Source organism: Lampris incognitus, chromosome 5, assembly GCF_029633865.1.
Source record: "Lampris incognitus isolate fLamInc1 chromosome 5, fLamInc1.hap2, whole genome shotgun sequence".
NCBI lineage: Eukaryota > Metazoa > Chordata > Actinopteri > Lampriformes > Lampridae > Lampris > Lampris incognitus.
Window position 1 is genome coordinate 38,212,641 of NC_079215.1, and position 17,036 is coordinate 38,229,676.

The 17,036-nt window shown below is 48.2% G+C and overlaps 1 protein-coding gene across 1 annotated transcript in view; it reads right to left on the reverse strand.

Annotated features, from left to right (window-relative positions):
* The window catches only part of LOC130112983 (zinc finger protein 1 homolog), a 51,766-nt gene extending 42,775 nt beyond the window's left edge, over window positions 1-8,991 (reverse strand). Inside the window, exons 1-2 of the mRNA XM_056280504.1 lie at window positions 8,758-8,991; window positions 788-1,813 (exon numbers count right to left, since the gene is read on the reverse strand). Coding sequence (XP_056136479.1) covers window positions 788-1,813; window positions 8,758-8,920 — 1,189 coding nt within the window. The 5' untranslated portion in view covers window positions 8,921-8,991. The remainder of the gene's footprint in view (window positions 1-787; window positions 1,814-8,757) is intronic.
* Window positions 8,992-17,036: the final 8,045 nt, after the last annotated feature.

Below are 17,036 nucleotides of genomic sequence, written 5' to 3' on the forward strand. Positions count from 1 at the left end.
GTTGCTCTTATTTCACCTGTATATAGTCAATCAAAGAAAGTTGAATCAGCTCATCTGGACAGGTTTATTGACAGAAACGTTTCATCACTCATCTAAGTGACTTTTTCAGTCTAAAGTGACTCCAGGTATCCCCACCCTTATAAACAATACAGTGTGGAAGTTGAGAGAAAACATAGACGAACAACTTCTCTCTTTGACAACACAAACGCATGTTTCATTTTTTTTTAATTTCACAACCCTGCCTCAACAACGTGTCAGCATCTCTGATATATTCTCTGCACCATTGTACTTTATGAGTCAATTCTTGTGTATACATCTGAATAATGTTGTGTTGTTATTCTATGTTAAGTACATGGAGAGAGCCACGAAACCAGAGTCAAATTTGATGTATGTGCAAACCTATATGGCCAATAAACATGATTCTGATCATGGCATGTGAACAAAGTTAGATTTCTCTCACAAGATGATCCAAGCAAACTTTTTTTTTTACTGTGATCTGAATGCTCTTTTTTAGTAAAACCTTTACAACAGACTAACAAAGTAAAGTTTTCTCTCTTATATGTATTCTCATGTGTCTAAATATCTCTTCTTCAAGAAAGCCCTTTAGACTGAGTAACAATGTTTTTTTCTTATGCGTATTCTCACTTGTCTTCACATTTCCTATTCTACGAACTCCTTCACGAAAGACTGTGCAACTAAATGGCTTCTCTCTTACGTGTTCTTGTGCGTCTCTGCGTATTTCCTCTTAGAGAAAAACTCTTTACCACAGAACGAGCATCTTCTCTATGTGTTCTCATGTGTACCAGCCTATTTCCATTTTGAGTAAACCCTTTACCACAAACTGAGCAAGTGAAAGGTTTCTCTCCTGTATGTATTCTTATGTGTCGCTGCAAATCTCCTTTTTGAGAAAACGCTTTACCACACACTGAGCAAATAAAGGGCTTCTCTCCAGTATGTGTTCTCATGTGTGACTGGATTTGTCCACTTTGTGAAAACTCTTTACCACAGATTGTGCAACAAAAGAACTTCTCTCCAGTATGTGTTCGCATGTGTGCCTGTACATGTCCTTTTTGAGCAAACCTTTTACCACAAACTGAGCAAGTGAAAGGTTTCTCTCCAGTATGTGTTCTTATGTGTCTCTGCACATCTCTTTTTTGAGAAAATGCTTTACCACAAACTGAGCAATTAAAGGGCTTCTCTCCAGTATGTGTTCTCATTTGTTTTTGGATTTGTCCTCTTTGAGTAAACCCTTTACCACAGACTACATAAATGAGAGGTTTTTTCTTAATAGATCTCCGATGACTTATTTCATTGTTATCGTTTGCATCCAAACTGGACCGAGGTACTCTAGTTTTGTTCCAGTCATCATCACTGTCTTCAGTCTCCTTTTCACAATAGTCTGAAGGGAGGGCCTCACCATCATTAGTTGGTTTTAAATCACCATCCCGATTTAGGTTACTGGCTGATTCTGACAGTCCGAAGCCCTCTCCATCCTGTTCTGTTTTCATCTGTTCACCTGAAGTGTTTGCTGAAGGCTCTGTTTGTTTGTTCTCCTCAGCTTGGCTTTGATGAAGCTGTGAGGAGTGAGGTTTCCCTTCATCGTTTTCCCTCTTCATAGGGACAGGAGGGAATGGTAACTTGGTGTTATCAGCCTCCTCTATTCTTTGAAGCTGCTCTTCCTCCTGACTGGTCCAGCGTTCCTCCTGTTCCTCTTTAATGTGTGGGGGTTCTAGCTCCTCCTGGCTGAGATTGTCTGTCCATTCCTGATGCTCAGAGGGAACCTCCTCTTCATAGTCAAATGGCTGTGGAGGATCTAATCAGAGGGGAGAAATAAAGACAAGTTAACGTTAGTTCTAATTGAAAAGTTAACTACACTCACTATTTCCATGTTTTGTCTTTAAACAGGGAGTTGGAATACAACAAAATTTACCTTCAGCTGCTCTGCTGAATGTTATCGGACTGTAACAATGAGCTTCCCTACAGTCAACAAATTCCATACAATAAGACTTTCCTCAGTCAATATTCTTTAGGGTCAATTTTCTAGACCACGGACTTCATTTATTAACAATGTGTAGGCACAAAAGAAGGTGCACACCACTTTCTAAGCAAACTTTGAGATTTATAAAAAACAAACTTCTCAGGAGAATGTGCGGTCCTTCACAAGACTTTTGACCCATGCATATGCACATAAAGTGGAAAAATGAGAAACGGCGACTTCAATCACAGAAGGGTGAAACTCAAATGGTTTGAAATTGATACCATGGTGTAAAATAAATCTAAATAAGACCTCTCACGTATTATATATGAAGAGTTCATTTGCAAAAACAGGTAAAAGCCATTTTTAAAATGAATAAATAAACACCCGTTTGATTGGTACTCCCTGGAGCCTGTTTCAGAAAGCAGGTTTAACAAACTCTTGAGTTTAATCCTGAACTCTGGGCTGTTGACTAACTCTGAGCTGTCAAACTCAGTGTGACGGAGCAGCTCCATCACTGACTGCGCATACACGCACGCATGCGCACCCCCCGTTCCCTTTCATTCTTGCTAAGTAGTTAATAAACCTCGCTATTATCCCTCTTTCCTTCTCTGTTTCAGTAGAGCAGCGTTTCCCAAGCCAGTCCTCAAGGAACCCCTATCCTGCAGATTTTCATTGTAACCCTGCATAGGTAGCCCTGCTTGTACTTGCTCAACCAATCATCTCACAGCACTTAATTATGCAAGGTGTGCAATGTCTGACATAATTCATCACCGCACAGTCACATCATTCAGTTTACAGCTCAAAACACACGTGTAAGTGTCTAGTAACTCTTTAAATCTCAGATGGGGCCGCTGTCTATCTAAACTGGTGTGTTTTAATGCCCTTTAATATGCCGTTATTGTTTGAAACCTATACTTTCTTCTTTTTTGCTAACTGAGTTCTTGAGCTCATAAGGAACAAATTGAATCTACCGGTGACTCAATACACCCAAGTAGTTTTGATGTGAGAGGATAAAGTAATCTGGTGTGACCAGCAGTCTTCTCATCATATCAGATATATAGTGTCATGAAAAAGTATTTGCAATGTAAACACATTGCTGTCACGCATATTAGCTAAATGGTATAAAAAATGCTTACAAACAAAAATATAAAACTAAAAATTTCTGACACGACGAACTTGAATGTACAGTTTTGGGAGCATTTCCTGGGCATAGAATTTCCGCCTCGGTAAACTACATTTGGAGTTGATGGTTTTCAAGGGTTACAATCATAATTTTCAACATTATCTTTACACATATGTTGTTACACTGAGCAACCATAATACCGAACCGTCTACTGTGACTCTGAAATGCCGCTGAAACCGTTTCCACCAATGAGAAATTGTGTTTACCTGGTTTGCCGATAGGCTACATCGTGTTTTTATTCGCATTTTTTTATTCAAATAACAATTCTACATAGCATTATACAATGCAGCCTGCTGGTAAAACCTCCATGGGTTTTGTAATATTTGCTAGTAATATTTGATTTGCTAATGTCCCTTACGGCTTTCCGTAGCGCCACAACAAAGTCACGTGATGTACGTAACAACGTCAGTCGGAATCCGGTCGGTGAATAAACACCCAGCACGAGAGAAGTCGTCCTTGCTTCATTAATGTTATAAGTTAACATAGCCAGAGGGCACAGATCATTACATGGTGTCAGAGTAGCGGAGTTTAAATACCCAATATGGATTCGTACGGCGTTCCAGCTCCACGGATGGACTGGGAATCGGCGAACTTACCTGAAGCATGGAGACGATTTCGACAAACAACGGAGCTAATGTTCACGGGCCCCCTGCGCGGGAAGAATGAAGAGGAGAAATGCAGCTACCTCCTGCTCTGGATAGGGGAAAAAGGGCGCGATGTGCACAACACTTGGACACTCAGCGGAGAACAAGCCAAGAAGCTAGAAACGTACTACGATAAGTACACTGAGTACATCACCCCCAAAGCAAACCCGATTTATGCCAGATATAAATTTCATGAAAAGATGCAGGGAGAGAGTGAATCCTTCGAACGATTTGTAACTGAGCTAAAGCTCCTAGTCAAAGACTGTGGCTACCCAAATGCCGACGAGATGGTCAGGGACCGCATCGTGTTTGCCACCAACTCACCCAGAGTGAGAGAAAAGCTACTTAGCCAGGGAGCTGAGCTAACGCTAGAAAAAGCCATAGATGTAGCCCGCTCACACGAGCTAGCAAAGCAACAGCTAACGTTTATGGGCCAGGGCAGCACACATGAAACGGTGCACGCAATAGGCAGAAAGACTTACAAACCGAACGCACCCAAAGCAGCTAACGCTAACTTCAGACAAAGGGACGTTAGCACCGCCGCCAGGGCGTGTAGCTATTGTGGAGGGCTACACGGCGCTAAAGCCACTTGCCCAGCTAAGGGTAAACAATGCATTAAATGCAAGAAGCTCAATCATTTTGCTAAAGTATGCAAGTCTAGCTCCCAGGGACAGACAAAGTACTACCGCGGCACAGTACATGCCGTCGGAGAGAACCCAGAAGAGTACACCACTGACAGAGAGCAGGAAGAACTGTACTTCGACAACATTACAGTGGAGAGCACCGCTGTGGGAGAACAGACAGAGCTGTACATAGACTGCATCTCAATAGAGAACAACGGAAAAAGCAACGAGCAGGCTTACGTAGAGGTTGGAATTGGCACACCTCCACAGAAGGTAAAGTTTAAACTAGACACTGGGGCACAGGCCAATACTATTCCCACCAACCTGTTCCAGGCGCTGTTCAAAAATGTGACACTGAAACCAGCAATACACAGACTCACTGAATATGGAGGAGGCGCGCTGAGCGTGAAAGGCACATGCAAACTCAAATGTAAGTACAGAGACAATGCAATTATGCTGGACTTTTACGTCATTGACACAAACGCCCCACCAGTCATGGCAATGAAAACATGCCGTGACCTAAACTTGGTAAAAATAGTGATGGCTGTGAGCGAGGAAAACAATGTCACATCACAGAGCATAATGGATGAGTATGCAGATGTTTTCCAAGGAATAGGAGAGTTCCCAGGCGAGTGCACCTTCCGCGTCACACCAGATGCAACGCCGGTCGTCTGCCCGCCACGCAGAATCCCCATCGCCCTACGCAGCAAACTGAGGGACGAGCTTGACAGCATGGAGAAAGGCGGCATAATCTGTAAGGTAACAGAACCCACAGAATGGGTGAACGCACTCGTCATTGTTGAGAAGCCAAAGACAGGCAAACTTAGAGTGTGTTTAGACCCCAGAGCTCTTAACAAAGTGATACAACGACCTCACTATCCCCTCCCCACGCTGGAGGACGCCACCACAAAGCTCGCTGGAGCTGAGTACTTTAGCGTGTTAGACGCGCGGTCAGGCTATTGGGCCATCAAACTGAGCACTGAATCCTCAATGTTGACGACATTTAACACAGTGTTTGGCAGGTATCGTTTCCTCAGACTGCCATTCGGAATCGTGTCCGCTCAAGACGAGTTCCAGAGACGCGTGGATGAAACATATGAAGGATTGGACGGTGTGACGGCCATAGTGGACGACATACTAGTGTTCGGCAAGACTAAAGAGGAACATGACCAGCGTCTCAGAGCGATGCTGAAGCGCACAAGGGAGCGAGGGGTGCGGCTCAACCCCGACAAGTGTCACATATGCGTGTCCGAGGTAAGCTACTTCGGCCACACGCTCTCACACGAAGGCATCAAACCAGACCCACACAAGGTGAAGGCGGTCAAGGACATGCAACCCCCACAGAACAAAGCAGAGCTGGAGACAGTCCTCGGCATGATCAACTACCTCGCCAGATTTGCTCCACACCTCTCACAGATAAACTCACCCCTCAGACAGCTTCTGAAACAGGACAGTGAGTTTGTGTGGGATGCAGTCCACGACAAGGCGTTCCAAGAGATGAAGAATCTCATTACACAGCACCCAGGTCCAGTACTCTCATATTTCGACCCGCAGAAAGAGCTGCGACTCCAAGTGGATGCATCCAAAAGTGGCCTTGGGGCTGTCATGCTCCAAGATGGCAAACCAATTGCCTATGCGTCCAAGTCACTCAACAGCACTGAAGAAAACTACGCACAGATAGAGAAGGAGCTCTACGCTGTGGTCTTCGGCTGCAAGAGGTTCCACGAGTACATGTATGGACGAAAAGTGATTGTGGAGTCAGACCACAAGCCTCTGGAGGCAATACTAAAAAAGCCACTGGCAGCAGCACCACCCCGGCTGCAACGGATGATCCTGGCGCTCCAAAAATACGACATCCAAATCATCCACCGCCCCGGTAAGGACATACCGGTGGCCGACACACTGTCACGCAAGTCAATAGAACACCACGACAGTGACCTACAGGAAGGGATGGAGGCCCAAGTGCACACGGTCCTCAGCAACATCCCTGTGAGCGACACAAGACTCACAGAAATCAAGCAGGAAACAGCGCAAGATCCACAGCTCACCGCACTCAGACGAGTCACACTCACTGGCTGGCCAGACACAAAGAAAAAGTGCCCGCCCAGCATCCAGGAATACTGGAACCACAGAGCAGAAATCTCAGAAATGGACGGTATCCTGTTCAAAGGTGAGAGAATCATTGTCCCCCAAAAGCTTCGCAAGGACATGATACAGCGCATCCATGCCAGCCACCTTGGCGTGGAAAAAAGCAAATGCCGAGCAAGAGACTTACTGTTCTGGCCTGGCATGGGGAAACAGATCGAGGATGCGGTAGCAGACTGCAGCATATGCCAAGAACGGCGCAGCGCAAATGCAAAGGAACCAATGATGTCACACGCCATACCCGAGCGGCCGTGGCAAGTGATAGGCACAGACCTATTCACATGGAACTCACAGGACTTCATAGTCACTGTGGACTACTACTCCAGATTCTTCGAGCTAGAAAGACTTTACAGCTGCACCTCATCTGCCGTCATCATGAAGCTGAAAGCAGCAATGGCTCGACACGGAATCCCCGAGACTATCATCAGCGACAACGGTCCGTGCTACAGCTCTGGTGAGTTCCGCAACTTCTCACAGACATGGGGTTTCTCACACACCACCACAAGCCCCCACTACCCACAGAGCAACGGCCTCTCCGAGAAGACTGTCCAGACGGCCAAACGCATCCTGGACAAAGCCAAAGCTGAGAACAAAGACCCCTACATGAGCTTACTGGAGTATCGCAACACACCGGTGGACAACCTGAAATCACCGGCACAGCTACTGATGAGTCGGAGGCTGCGGTCCATTCTCCCATCAACAGCAAAACACCTGCAGCCACAGATCGCCAGTCAGGAGGATGTTCACAAAAGGAGAGAGGTATGTCAACAGCGCCAGCAGGCATACTACAACCGAACAGCCAAACCTCTGCCCCACCTGCCCGCAGGCACACCAATCCGCTTCCGGCAGGAGGATGGATCCTGGAGACCTGCAACTGTGGAAAGACCAGCGAACACAGACAGGAGCTACCACATCCAAACCAAAGAAGGTCAGATCTACCAACGCAACCGTCAACACCTGCGACAAAGCAGAGTGAACACTCACACTACACACACACACACTTCACAGCAGACTGTTACCAGCGCTAACAACAACACACAAGCCCATCAGCAAGAGCATGCTGAACCTCCAGACACGAACAATCAGCGACAACCAGACACACAGCCTGGTTACACCACGAGGTCAGGTCGCACGGTCAAACCAAGACAAATCCTTGACTTATGAATGTAAAAAAAAAAAGAAATGAAAAAAAAGATGAAATGTTATTACGGTGTCACATTTAGACAGTGAAGGAAATGTTTTACACTACTTTGTTGCAGTCCAGTTATATAAGAGTTCCACTTTCATATTCTTTCTTATTAAGATTGTATTCGCTTATAAACGTGCTCAACGTGGTCTGTATCTCTGCAGAGAAAGCAGCACTTTTCAGAAAAAGGGAGATGTAATATTTGCTAGTAATATTTGATTTGCTAATGTCCCTTACGGCTTTCCGTAGCGCCACAACAAAGTCACGTGATGTACGTAACAACGTCAGTCGGAATCCGGTCGGTGAATAAACACCCAGCACGAGAGAAGTCGTCCTTGCTTCATTAATGTTATAAGTTAACATAGCCAGAGGGCACAGATCATTACAGGTTTGATGGGACAGAGCTCTCGCCACACGAGATTAATACTCTAAAAACTCTTTCATACTCATGAGATTACAGCCACTGGCCCAGACTTCAGGAAACTCAGTTGGCCATATAAGAGTGCATTAATATTACCACAATGTTCAAGATGTTGCCTACTTTTATATCTTCAACAAAATCATCATGTGTATATCTTAAATATTGGATATATCACGGTCCTAGAGCAAACCTGTCAAAAGGCACAACAAGTTATTACTTCAGCATCTATAAATCCTATTGATTTATTAGCGCCACAATTCAAAACTGAAAAAAGTGGCTGTGTATGAGAGGGGGATATTTCAATCTAAATTAGTATTTATATTAAACGTTGCATGTCTCCAGGTGATATTGTTGCATACCTTTGTTTATTATTATCATTATCATTATTTTGCTGTTTTTTGTTTTATACACAAAAAGTTGCTAATGCGTTTCACACGCGGAAACTGTTCAATTCATCAGCGTCATCCCTGAGCTTGCCCCCTCCTGTTTAGTTGGCCGCCGCAAAGTACTACTATTGTAAAATTACGACAGGAACATACCACCGTTTTCAGAAAAATCAACGTATTCTCCTACGTACCTGCTTTTTCACTCGCATTCGTCACATGTGCCAGCAGCCTGCGTTGGCGATCTATCTCTTCTTCATATTCCTCAATGGTTTTTTCAAACACTCCAAAGATCTCCTCAGCAGCCGCAGTCAGACGCTGCTGGACAACCAGCCTCAGCATCTGGAGTCTCGACATTTTTAACAATGACTTTAAAATGAATTTTTGATCGCTTAAAAACCGAAGTAATTAGTCGGGATACGCTTGATCTTCGCCGCCTTCGTTCTATTGCGAGTACTTCTTCTTCTCGGTTTACTGTCGGATCGCTCTGTTGAGTATAACTTTATTTTTCTTCATTTCATCAGTTGTTGGTTTGGCCAACCTACTTAGGGGTGGAGTACCGCCATCAGCTGGGCTGGAGTGTGAATCAGCAGACGGGGGGGGTGGGAAGGGGGAACTACATTCTTCCTACTACACCAATTTCTCTTAAAAAGTTTATCATGTGCTTATATATTTTCTTTCTTTCTTTACCTAATAGACCCTCTAACGAAAATTTGTTCCGCTTCCCTCAGTTACGTAAATTAGTCATTACGCTGTTCAGCATGTCCCTTACATTGCAGTAATACATGCTTTACTGTCTCTGCATTACAGGGTATTGTGGAGTTAGAAAACAACGAGACAGGAGACGTGAGAGTGGACGTAGTCGAGGTAGTTTACTAGCTCCAACTTAGCATGTCACACATTCGACAACGACACTGAACTGTGAACCGGAAGCGGAAGTGCATTATCTGACCCCTCGCCTCTTCCCTTAAAAGTACACCGTCCTCTTAGGTGAATGTCTCCCGTTATATAGATGTGGGTCACCACACAAGCCCCCCCAGAATTCACCTACACAAAACAATGCAAAACAGCAAAAGTGCAAGTCATGAACATAAAAATAAACTCTACAACAGAACAGTCAATGACATAGTGCAAAGTCACGGGGAAAACAGGTGACGAGTCGGGGGGCGGGGGCTGCGGCCATAACGGCTGCGCTTCACAGGAGGGGAAACAGCTGGGGCCGAAACCCGGGCCGCGATATTATGAACCCTACATAGGCCTCGCCAAAATCCCGTTTCTGGCTTTGTCACGTGTGCGCCACCGTAGCAACGCGAAAATATGTTGTTATGGGGTTAGCGCTCATCAAGGAAACGCTGTACACCCACAATTTAACCTGTCTAAGTTATCCACAATCAACATTAACGTTTTTAACTCAATCTTTGCTTGCTCCACGTTTGAGCATAGGATACTTCACCCCTTATCATGACTACAAACAAAACGAGCTCCTATATTGTAGTAATATGACTTTTACAAGTCTTACACATTAGCGCCACCTTCAGCTCTTGCACATTAGCGCCACCCTCAGGAAGATGACATATTTGACTCTGTCGTGATGTACTACTCAATGTAACCTTTTAGCTGGGGTTCATTCTGATTCTTTGTCTCATCAAGCCTCAAATGCATCACAATTATAATACCAATAACGTATCCAAGGAGCAGAGGCAGACCTTGTAACCTAAAATTGTTAGGTTAGTCAACTTAAGGCTATTCTTTCCCTCACAATCATAATTTCAACCCCATGGTTCACTTTTTAGACGATTCATAAGTTCAAATTGAAGGTAGCTAACGTTAGCTTTGCTTCGCACCGAGTTGATAGTTGATTGTTTCCTTAGCAACGCAGCGGAAATCCGGCGTCCGTTCGCGGAAATCCGGCGTCCGTTCGCGAGATTTGGGACAGGGTACGGGATTTTGGCGAGGGCTATGTAGGGTTCATAATATCGCACCCGGGCCATAGGCGGGGCCGAAGCAGGAACAGAGGCAGGTGCCGGGGCCGACCTAGGAGGGCGCCCCCGCCGCGGGGGTAGGGCCAATTGCATTGGCTCCCCAATGTCGAAGTGAGACGGTCTATAGCGACCCGCTATAGCTCCGGTCTGCCCCCCATGTCCACCACAAAGTTCTTATCCCCCGCCTCCAGGACGCGGAAGGGCCCGTCGCATGGGGGCTGCATCGGGGACCGATGGCTGTCGTGCCTAATGAAGACGTACCTCGCCGATGGCAGATCCTTGGGGACGTTGGACCGGGGGAGGCAGTGTTGAGACATCGGAACGGGAGCAAAGGCACCGGCAGCGCTCCGGGACGCACTGAGGTGAGAGGCAGCCGACCAGGGAGCCGTAGCATCCGGAAGAAACTCCCCCGGAACCCGCAGGGGCTGGCCATAGACCAGCTCAGCGGAGGAGGTCTGGAGGTCTTCCTTCGGGGCCGAACGCAGGCTGAGCATGACCCACGGGAGCCGGTCCATCCAGTCGCAGCCAGTGAGGCTTGCCCGCAGAGCGGCTTTCATGTCCCGATGGAACCGCTCACAAAGTCCGTTGCTCTGCGGGTTGTACGCCGTAGTGCGGTGGATCTTCACCCCCAGGTGCTCAGCGACCGCCGTCCAGAGCTCCGAGGTAAACTGGGAGCCCCGGTCGCTCGTGATGTCACCAGGCGTGCCAAAACCGGCCACCCAGCAGCCGATGAACGCCCTTGCTACCTCTGCTGCCGTCGTGGAGGACAAGGGAATAGCCTCTGGCCACCTGGTGGCCCTGTCCACAATAGTGAGGAGGAACGTATAACCACGGGAGGGGGGCAGGGGACCCACCAGGTCAACATTGACGTGGTCAAACCGCCTCTCTGGAACCACAAACGGCGCCAAAGGGGGCCTTGGTATGGCGGTGCACCTTGGCGCGTTGGCCCGCCACACACGAGCCGGCCCAGGCTCTAACATCCTTACGGAGCCCAGGCCAAACGAACTTGACGCTCACCAGCTTGGTCGAGGCCTTCACTCCCGGGTGGGAAAGGCCGTGGACGGTGTCGAAAACTCGGCGCCGCCAGGAAGTAGGCACCAGGGGGCGCGGTTGACCGGTGGAGATGTCACAGAGGAGGGTGGTGTTGGCCGCGTCGAACGTCACGTCCTCCAGCCGTAGCGCCGTAGGGGTCGACCGGTAGTCTTGAACGGTCGCGTCCTTGGCTTGTTCCGCTGTCATAGCGGCATAGTCGAGTCCCAAGAGAACGGCGTTAACAACCGCCCGTGAAAGGCAGTCGGCGACGAAGTTATCCTTGCCCGACACGTGTTGTATGTCCGTGGTAAACTCGGAAACCGCCGCGAGATGGCGCTGCTGACGCCCAGACCACGGTTCTGAGGTTTTGGCCATACAGAACGTCAGCGGTTTGTGGTCCACGAAAGCGGTGAACTGTCGGCCCTCAAATAGGAACCTAAAGTGTCTGGTTGCGAGGAAGAGACCTGGTAGTTCCCTATCAAAGGTGCTGTATTTGCGCTCGCTCTCACAGAGTTGTTTACTGAAGAACGCCAACGGCTGCCAGCCCCCCCACCCACTGCTCACACACGGCCCCCACGGCGTAGTCGGAGGCATCCGTTGTAAGGGCTATGGGGGCGGCAGGCGATGGGTGAGCTAGCAGCGCAGCGTTGGCCAGCGCGGTCTTGGCGGCCACAAAAGCCTCGCCCATCCCCGAAGACCAGTCCAGCTCGTCCTTAGACTTCTTACCCCGCAGGGCCTCATACAGGGGACGCATGATGTGGGCGGCACGGGGCAGGAAACGGTTATAAAAGTTCACCATGCCCAGGAATTCCTGCAGCGACTGTACAGTGCGGGGGCGGGGGAACATGGTGACAGCCTCAACCCTGGCAGGGAGGGGAACGGCCCCCTGTGGAGTGATGTGGTGCCTGAGGAAGGCGATGGACGACTCCCCGAACTGACACTTAGCTGGGTTGATGATGAGGCCGTGTTCGCTGAGCCTGTCGAACAGCTGTCTGAGGTGCGTCATGTGTTCCTCCGCCGACGCGCAGGCCACGAGGATGTCGTCTAAGTACACAAACAAAAATGGCATGTCTCGGAGCACAGAATCCATAAGGCACTGAAACGTCTGTGCCGCCTCTTTAAGGCCGAAAGGCATACGTAAGAACTCAAAGAGCCCAAAGGGTGTGATGACAGCCGTTTTTGGGACATCCAGTGGGTGGACCGGCACTTGGTGATACCCCCGCACTAAGTCAATTTTGGAATAGATGGCAGCGCCCGCCAGGTGGGTAGAGAAATCTTGTATGTGCGGTATGGGGTACCGGTCGGGGGTCGTGGCATTGTTTAGGCAACGGTAGTCCCCGCACGGGCGCCAACCCCCGTCGGCCTTAGTAACCATGTGAAGAGGGGAAGCCCACGGGCTGTCAGAACGGCGGACAATGCCGAGGCGCTCCATAGTCGAAAACTCCTCCCTGGCTATTGCGAGCTTGGCCGAGTCGAGGCGTCGGGCCCGGGCGTAAACTGGGGGGGGGCACTGTGGTGATATGATGTTCCACGCCGTGCTTGGCCACCGCCGAGGAGAAGGTGGGTGTGCTGAGCTCGGGGAAATTGGCGAGCAGGCGTTGGTATGGATCCCCCGGTGGAGAGTGTGTTAGCGAGGCACAGCGCTCCAGCCCCCCCCAAGCGTGCAGGGGTATGACGCAAAAGAGACGGCATCAATCACGCGACAGTTTTTAACATCCACCAGCAGGTTGAAAGCACAGAGGAAATCCGCACCTAGGAGCGGGGTGGATACAGCAGCCATCACAAAGTCCCAGCCGAAACGTCGGCTGCCAAAACACACGTCCACATGTCTGATACCGTACGTCCGAATGGACGTGCCGTTGGCGGCGTCCATCTGGGGGCCGTGACTGTCGGTCATCGTGTCCACAGCTTGTGCTGGTAGTATGCTGCGTTGAGCGCCAGAGTCAACCAGCAGCCGCCGGCCCGACAAGGAGTCTCTAATGAACAACAGCTTGCAGTCACGGCCGGCGCCCATAGCCGTTAACGAGCGCCGGCCTTGGCGTTTCCCTGAACCCTGTAACTGCAGGGTTTGCGACACCGTTTTGCTTTTGCCCCAAACCTGGCATGGTAATAACAGAGCCCGTCGTCAGGTTGGCGGCGGGCTGTCACCGCAGCCGCGGTGTCCATATAGTCGTACACAGGTGGTGGTGGGGCGGTGTTGTGGGGTAGCAGGGCAAGCACAAACTGTTGCCGGTTGGCCAGGAAAACCCTGTCTGCTTCAGCAGCCAGAGAACGGTAGTCCTTGGAGGCGGCGAGAGGAGAACTGGCCAGTGCTGTGCATACAGGTGCGGGGAGCTGCCTCAGAAAAATGTGTGTGAAAAGAAAGGCCGGATCAGCCGATCCCAGCACAGACAGCATTTTTTCCATTAACTCAGACGGTTTGCCGTCGCCGAGGCCATTCAGGGACAGTAAACGGTCTGCCTTCTCCAGCTCCGACAGTTCAAATAGTTTCAGGAGGAATGTCTTTATAGCTCGTACTTGCCAGCAGCTGGCGGAGCTTCCAACAGTGCCATTGCTCGCGCCGTTGTCGATGCGTCTAACGCCGCCACTAAGTACTGCGTTGCATCCTGCGTTATCCCTCTCAGCTGGAACTGGGCTTCCACATGTTGAAACCACGGCCGTGGATTATGCTGCCAAAAGTCGGGTAGCTTCACAGTAGCGGCGTAAATGCTAGCGTTAGCAATAGCCATGTTGTTAGCACCGGCGTCGGGCGGGTACCGCGGCAGCATTATTCCCGGCGTCTTCGTTGTCAGACATACTCGTATTAGTGGTTTGATCACGTCGGGGTCACCAATGTGGAGTTAGAAAACAACGAGACAGGAGACGTGAGAGTGGACGAAAATTTGTTCCGCTTCCCTCAGTTACGTAAATTAGTCATTACGCTGTTCAGCATGTCCCTTACATTGCAGTAATACATGCTTTACTGTCTCTGCATTACAGGGTATTGTGGAGTTAGAAAACAACGAGACAGGAGACGTGAGAGTGGACGTAGTCGAGGTAGTTTACTAGCTCCAACTTAGCATGTCATACATTCGACAACGACACTGAACTGTGAACCGGAAGCGGAAGTGCATTATTTGACCCCTCGCCTCTTCCCTTAAAGGTACACCGTCCTCTTAGGTGAATGTCTCTCGTTATATAGATGTGGGTCACCACAGTATACACTCCCCTGTTGAGTGCCCACCAATTTTACGTAAAGTGTGATTGAGTCCTGTATGTTCTATTCTTAGATGGGTAATGGTGTTCTCTTCCTTTTTGATTCCCACTCCCAATTCTTCTAGCCCCAATAATTTTTTGTTTACTATATAAATGTCTACCGTTTCATGATAGTCCCAGTATTCTTGCCATATTTCTTGCATATAAGGTTCAACGTAGGTTTTAGCATTCGGCACTGGCGTAGCCGGGGGGGGGGGATTTCGGGTTTAACCTTCCCTTCGAAATATTTTCTGACAGTTCCAAACTGCCCGTTCACTGACGTAAGTTTAGTGCAGCACAGCTATATCAAATAACACTGGATTTGCGCAGTACCTGTGCTGAATGAGTCCCATAAATGTGCAGTGAGTTTATCATAAACTGTTACGTTATTGATCAGGTTGACGGAACTGCCAGTCTGCATGGGCTAGCAGTTAGCTTAGCCTGCCCTGCTTCCGCGTTCTGTCAGACCGCCTTCGGTGTATCCTCTTTAGGCGCAGCTCCGGTCAGAGCCGTAGTCCTTGGGTCTACAGGACGCAGCAGACCAAGCTCCCTCAGCCAATCCAACACTAGCTCTCCCAGCCAGACATCTTCAACACACCTCCACGCACTCCACACGACAACACTAAAACCAGAGTCAAGGCCAGGCAAGGCCGCTGCCAGACCGCCCTCGGTGTTATCCTAACTGCTGGTCTGCATAGGCTAGAAATTAGCTTAGCCTGCCCCACTTCCGCATCCTGTCAGACTCCTCTCCATGTTACCTCTTCGGGCACAGCTCCAGGCAGGGCTGTGGTCCCATGGCCAACAGGATGCAGAAGATCAAGCTCTCCCAGCCAATCCAGCACCAGCTCTTCCAGCCATCAAATGATGACAAACTTGGATGCAGAGGTGCGCAAAGAGACTGCATGAACGGCACTGGCTGAATCAGCCACAAACATGAATTTGCGCCACCATCTTCCCACACCGGTACTGGGTGAGGCCGCTGCAAACGTGAATTTGCGCCGCCATCTTCCCTCACAGGAAGCGGCTGATGTACATTTTCTGATGTAAATTTTATGCATTTCAGTTGGCTTACAACTGACAGACAGGCCTCACAAGTATTCAGTGTGAGGTAAGATGTTCCCCAGGATGTATAACCAGTCATGTTTTCATCTGATGTTTTATCTAGACGATTTGTTGTTGATTAAAAGTAATCGAAAAGGGGATTGTGAGAGCAATTCATATATGAAGTTGCTTACTTTTAATCTTTGACCATGTATGACCATGTTTAACTTTATTTTACATTGCTTAGATAGATGCTTAAAGTTAATGTATAACAGAACAAAGGTAGTCTTAAAAAGTGTCTTCTCCATTAGAACAAATGAAGGCCTATTGTTAACTGTTGGTTGATAGCAGAGGAATGTGGGAGACTCACTGAGTGTAGCAAATGGAGAAATGGCTGTGGTGTGATGTGAGCTGGAAGACATGAGATAAGGAGGGGAAGAACAGACAACTACCCTACAATTTAGACTGTACTGTACTGATCGGTGCACATTCAAGCATCTAGGCTTGTGCATCTGTTCATTGAACATAACATATTTAATGTCAGAGTGGAATTAAATAATTGCCACGACAGACTCTTTAAAGGATATAACACTGGGTTAGTGCAGTGTCTCTGTATTTCACTCTATGCGCTGTGTGGCTCCCTCAGTAACAGACATGAGGCACGAGGTCTTGGTTAAAAACCAGGGCTTTACTCTTGGACAGATCAACCCGTGAGAACTGGGTTGGAAGAGAAAATAAAATATAATAAACGAGATGCATGTATGTATCTTATTTTCACAATTCTTAATTTCCTATAGCTATACAACAGGTAGCACGTTAGCTAGCTAGCACATACATAGCATTGTATAATAATAATAGAAATTAGCTTCACTCAAACATACCTCGTAGGCTGCTTGTTACTACAGTGGCTAAAATCGTCTTCCTGTCCTCCTTCCTTTAGGCTTCTACACACTGCACACAGGTTCATATGCTTAATATTTAAGCCTTTATCTTTCTTTAAGCTATTTTTGTTGCTTCTTGGCGCCTTTAGTAAAAGTGTATCTGTAGAGCCGAAGGAACAGAGAAGACCGTAGGTTCACACTTTAGCCGTGTAGGCAACTTTCTTTAATCAACGGTAAATCAGAGAGACAACAAAACCACAGCTCGACTGAGCGGAGGCGGCAAGAAGAACCAGAAAACTGGCT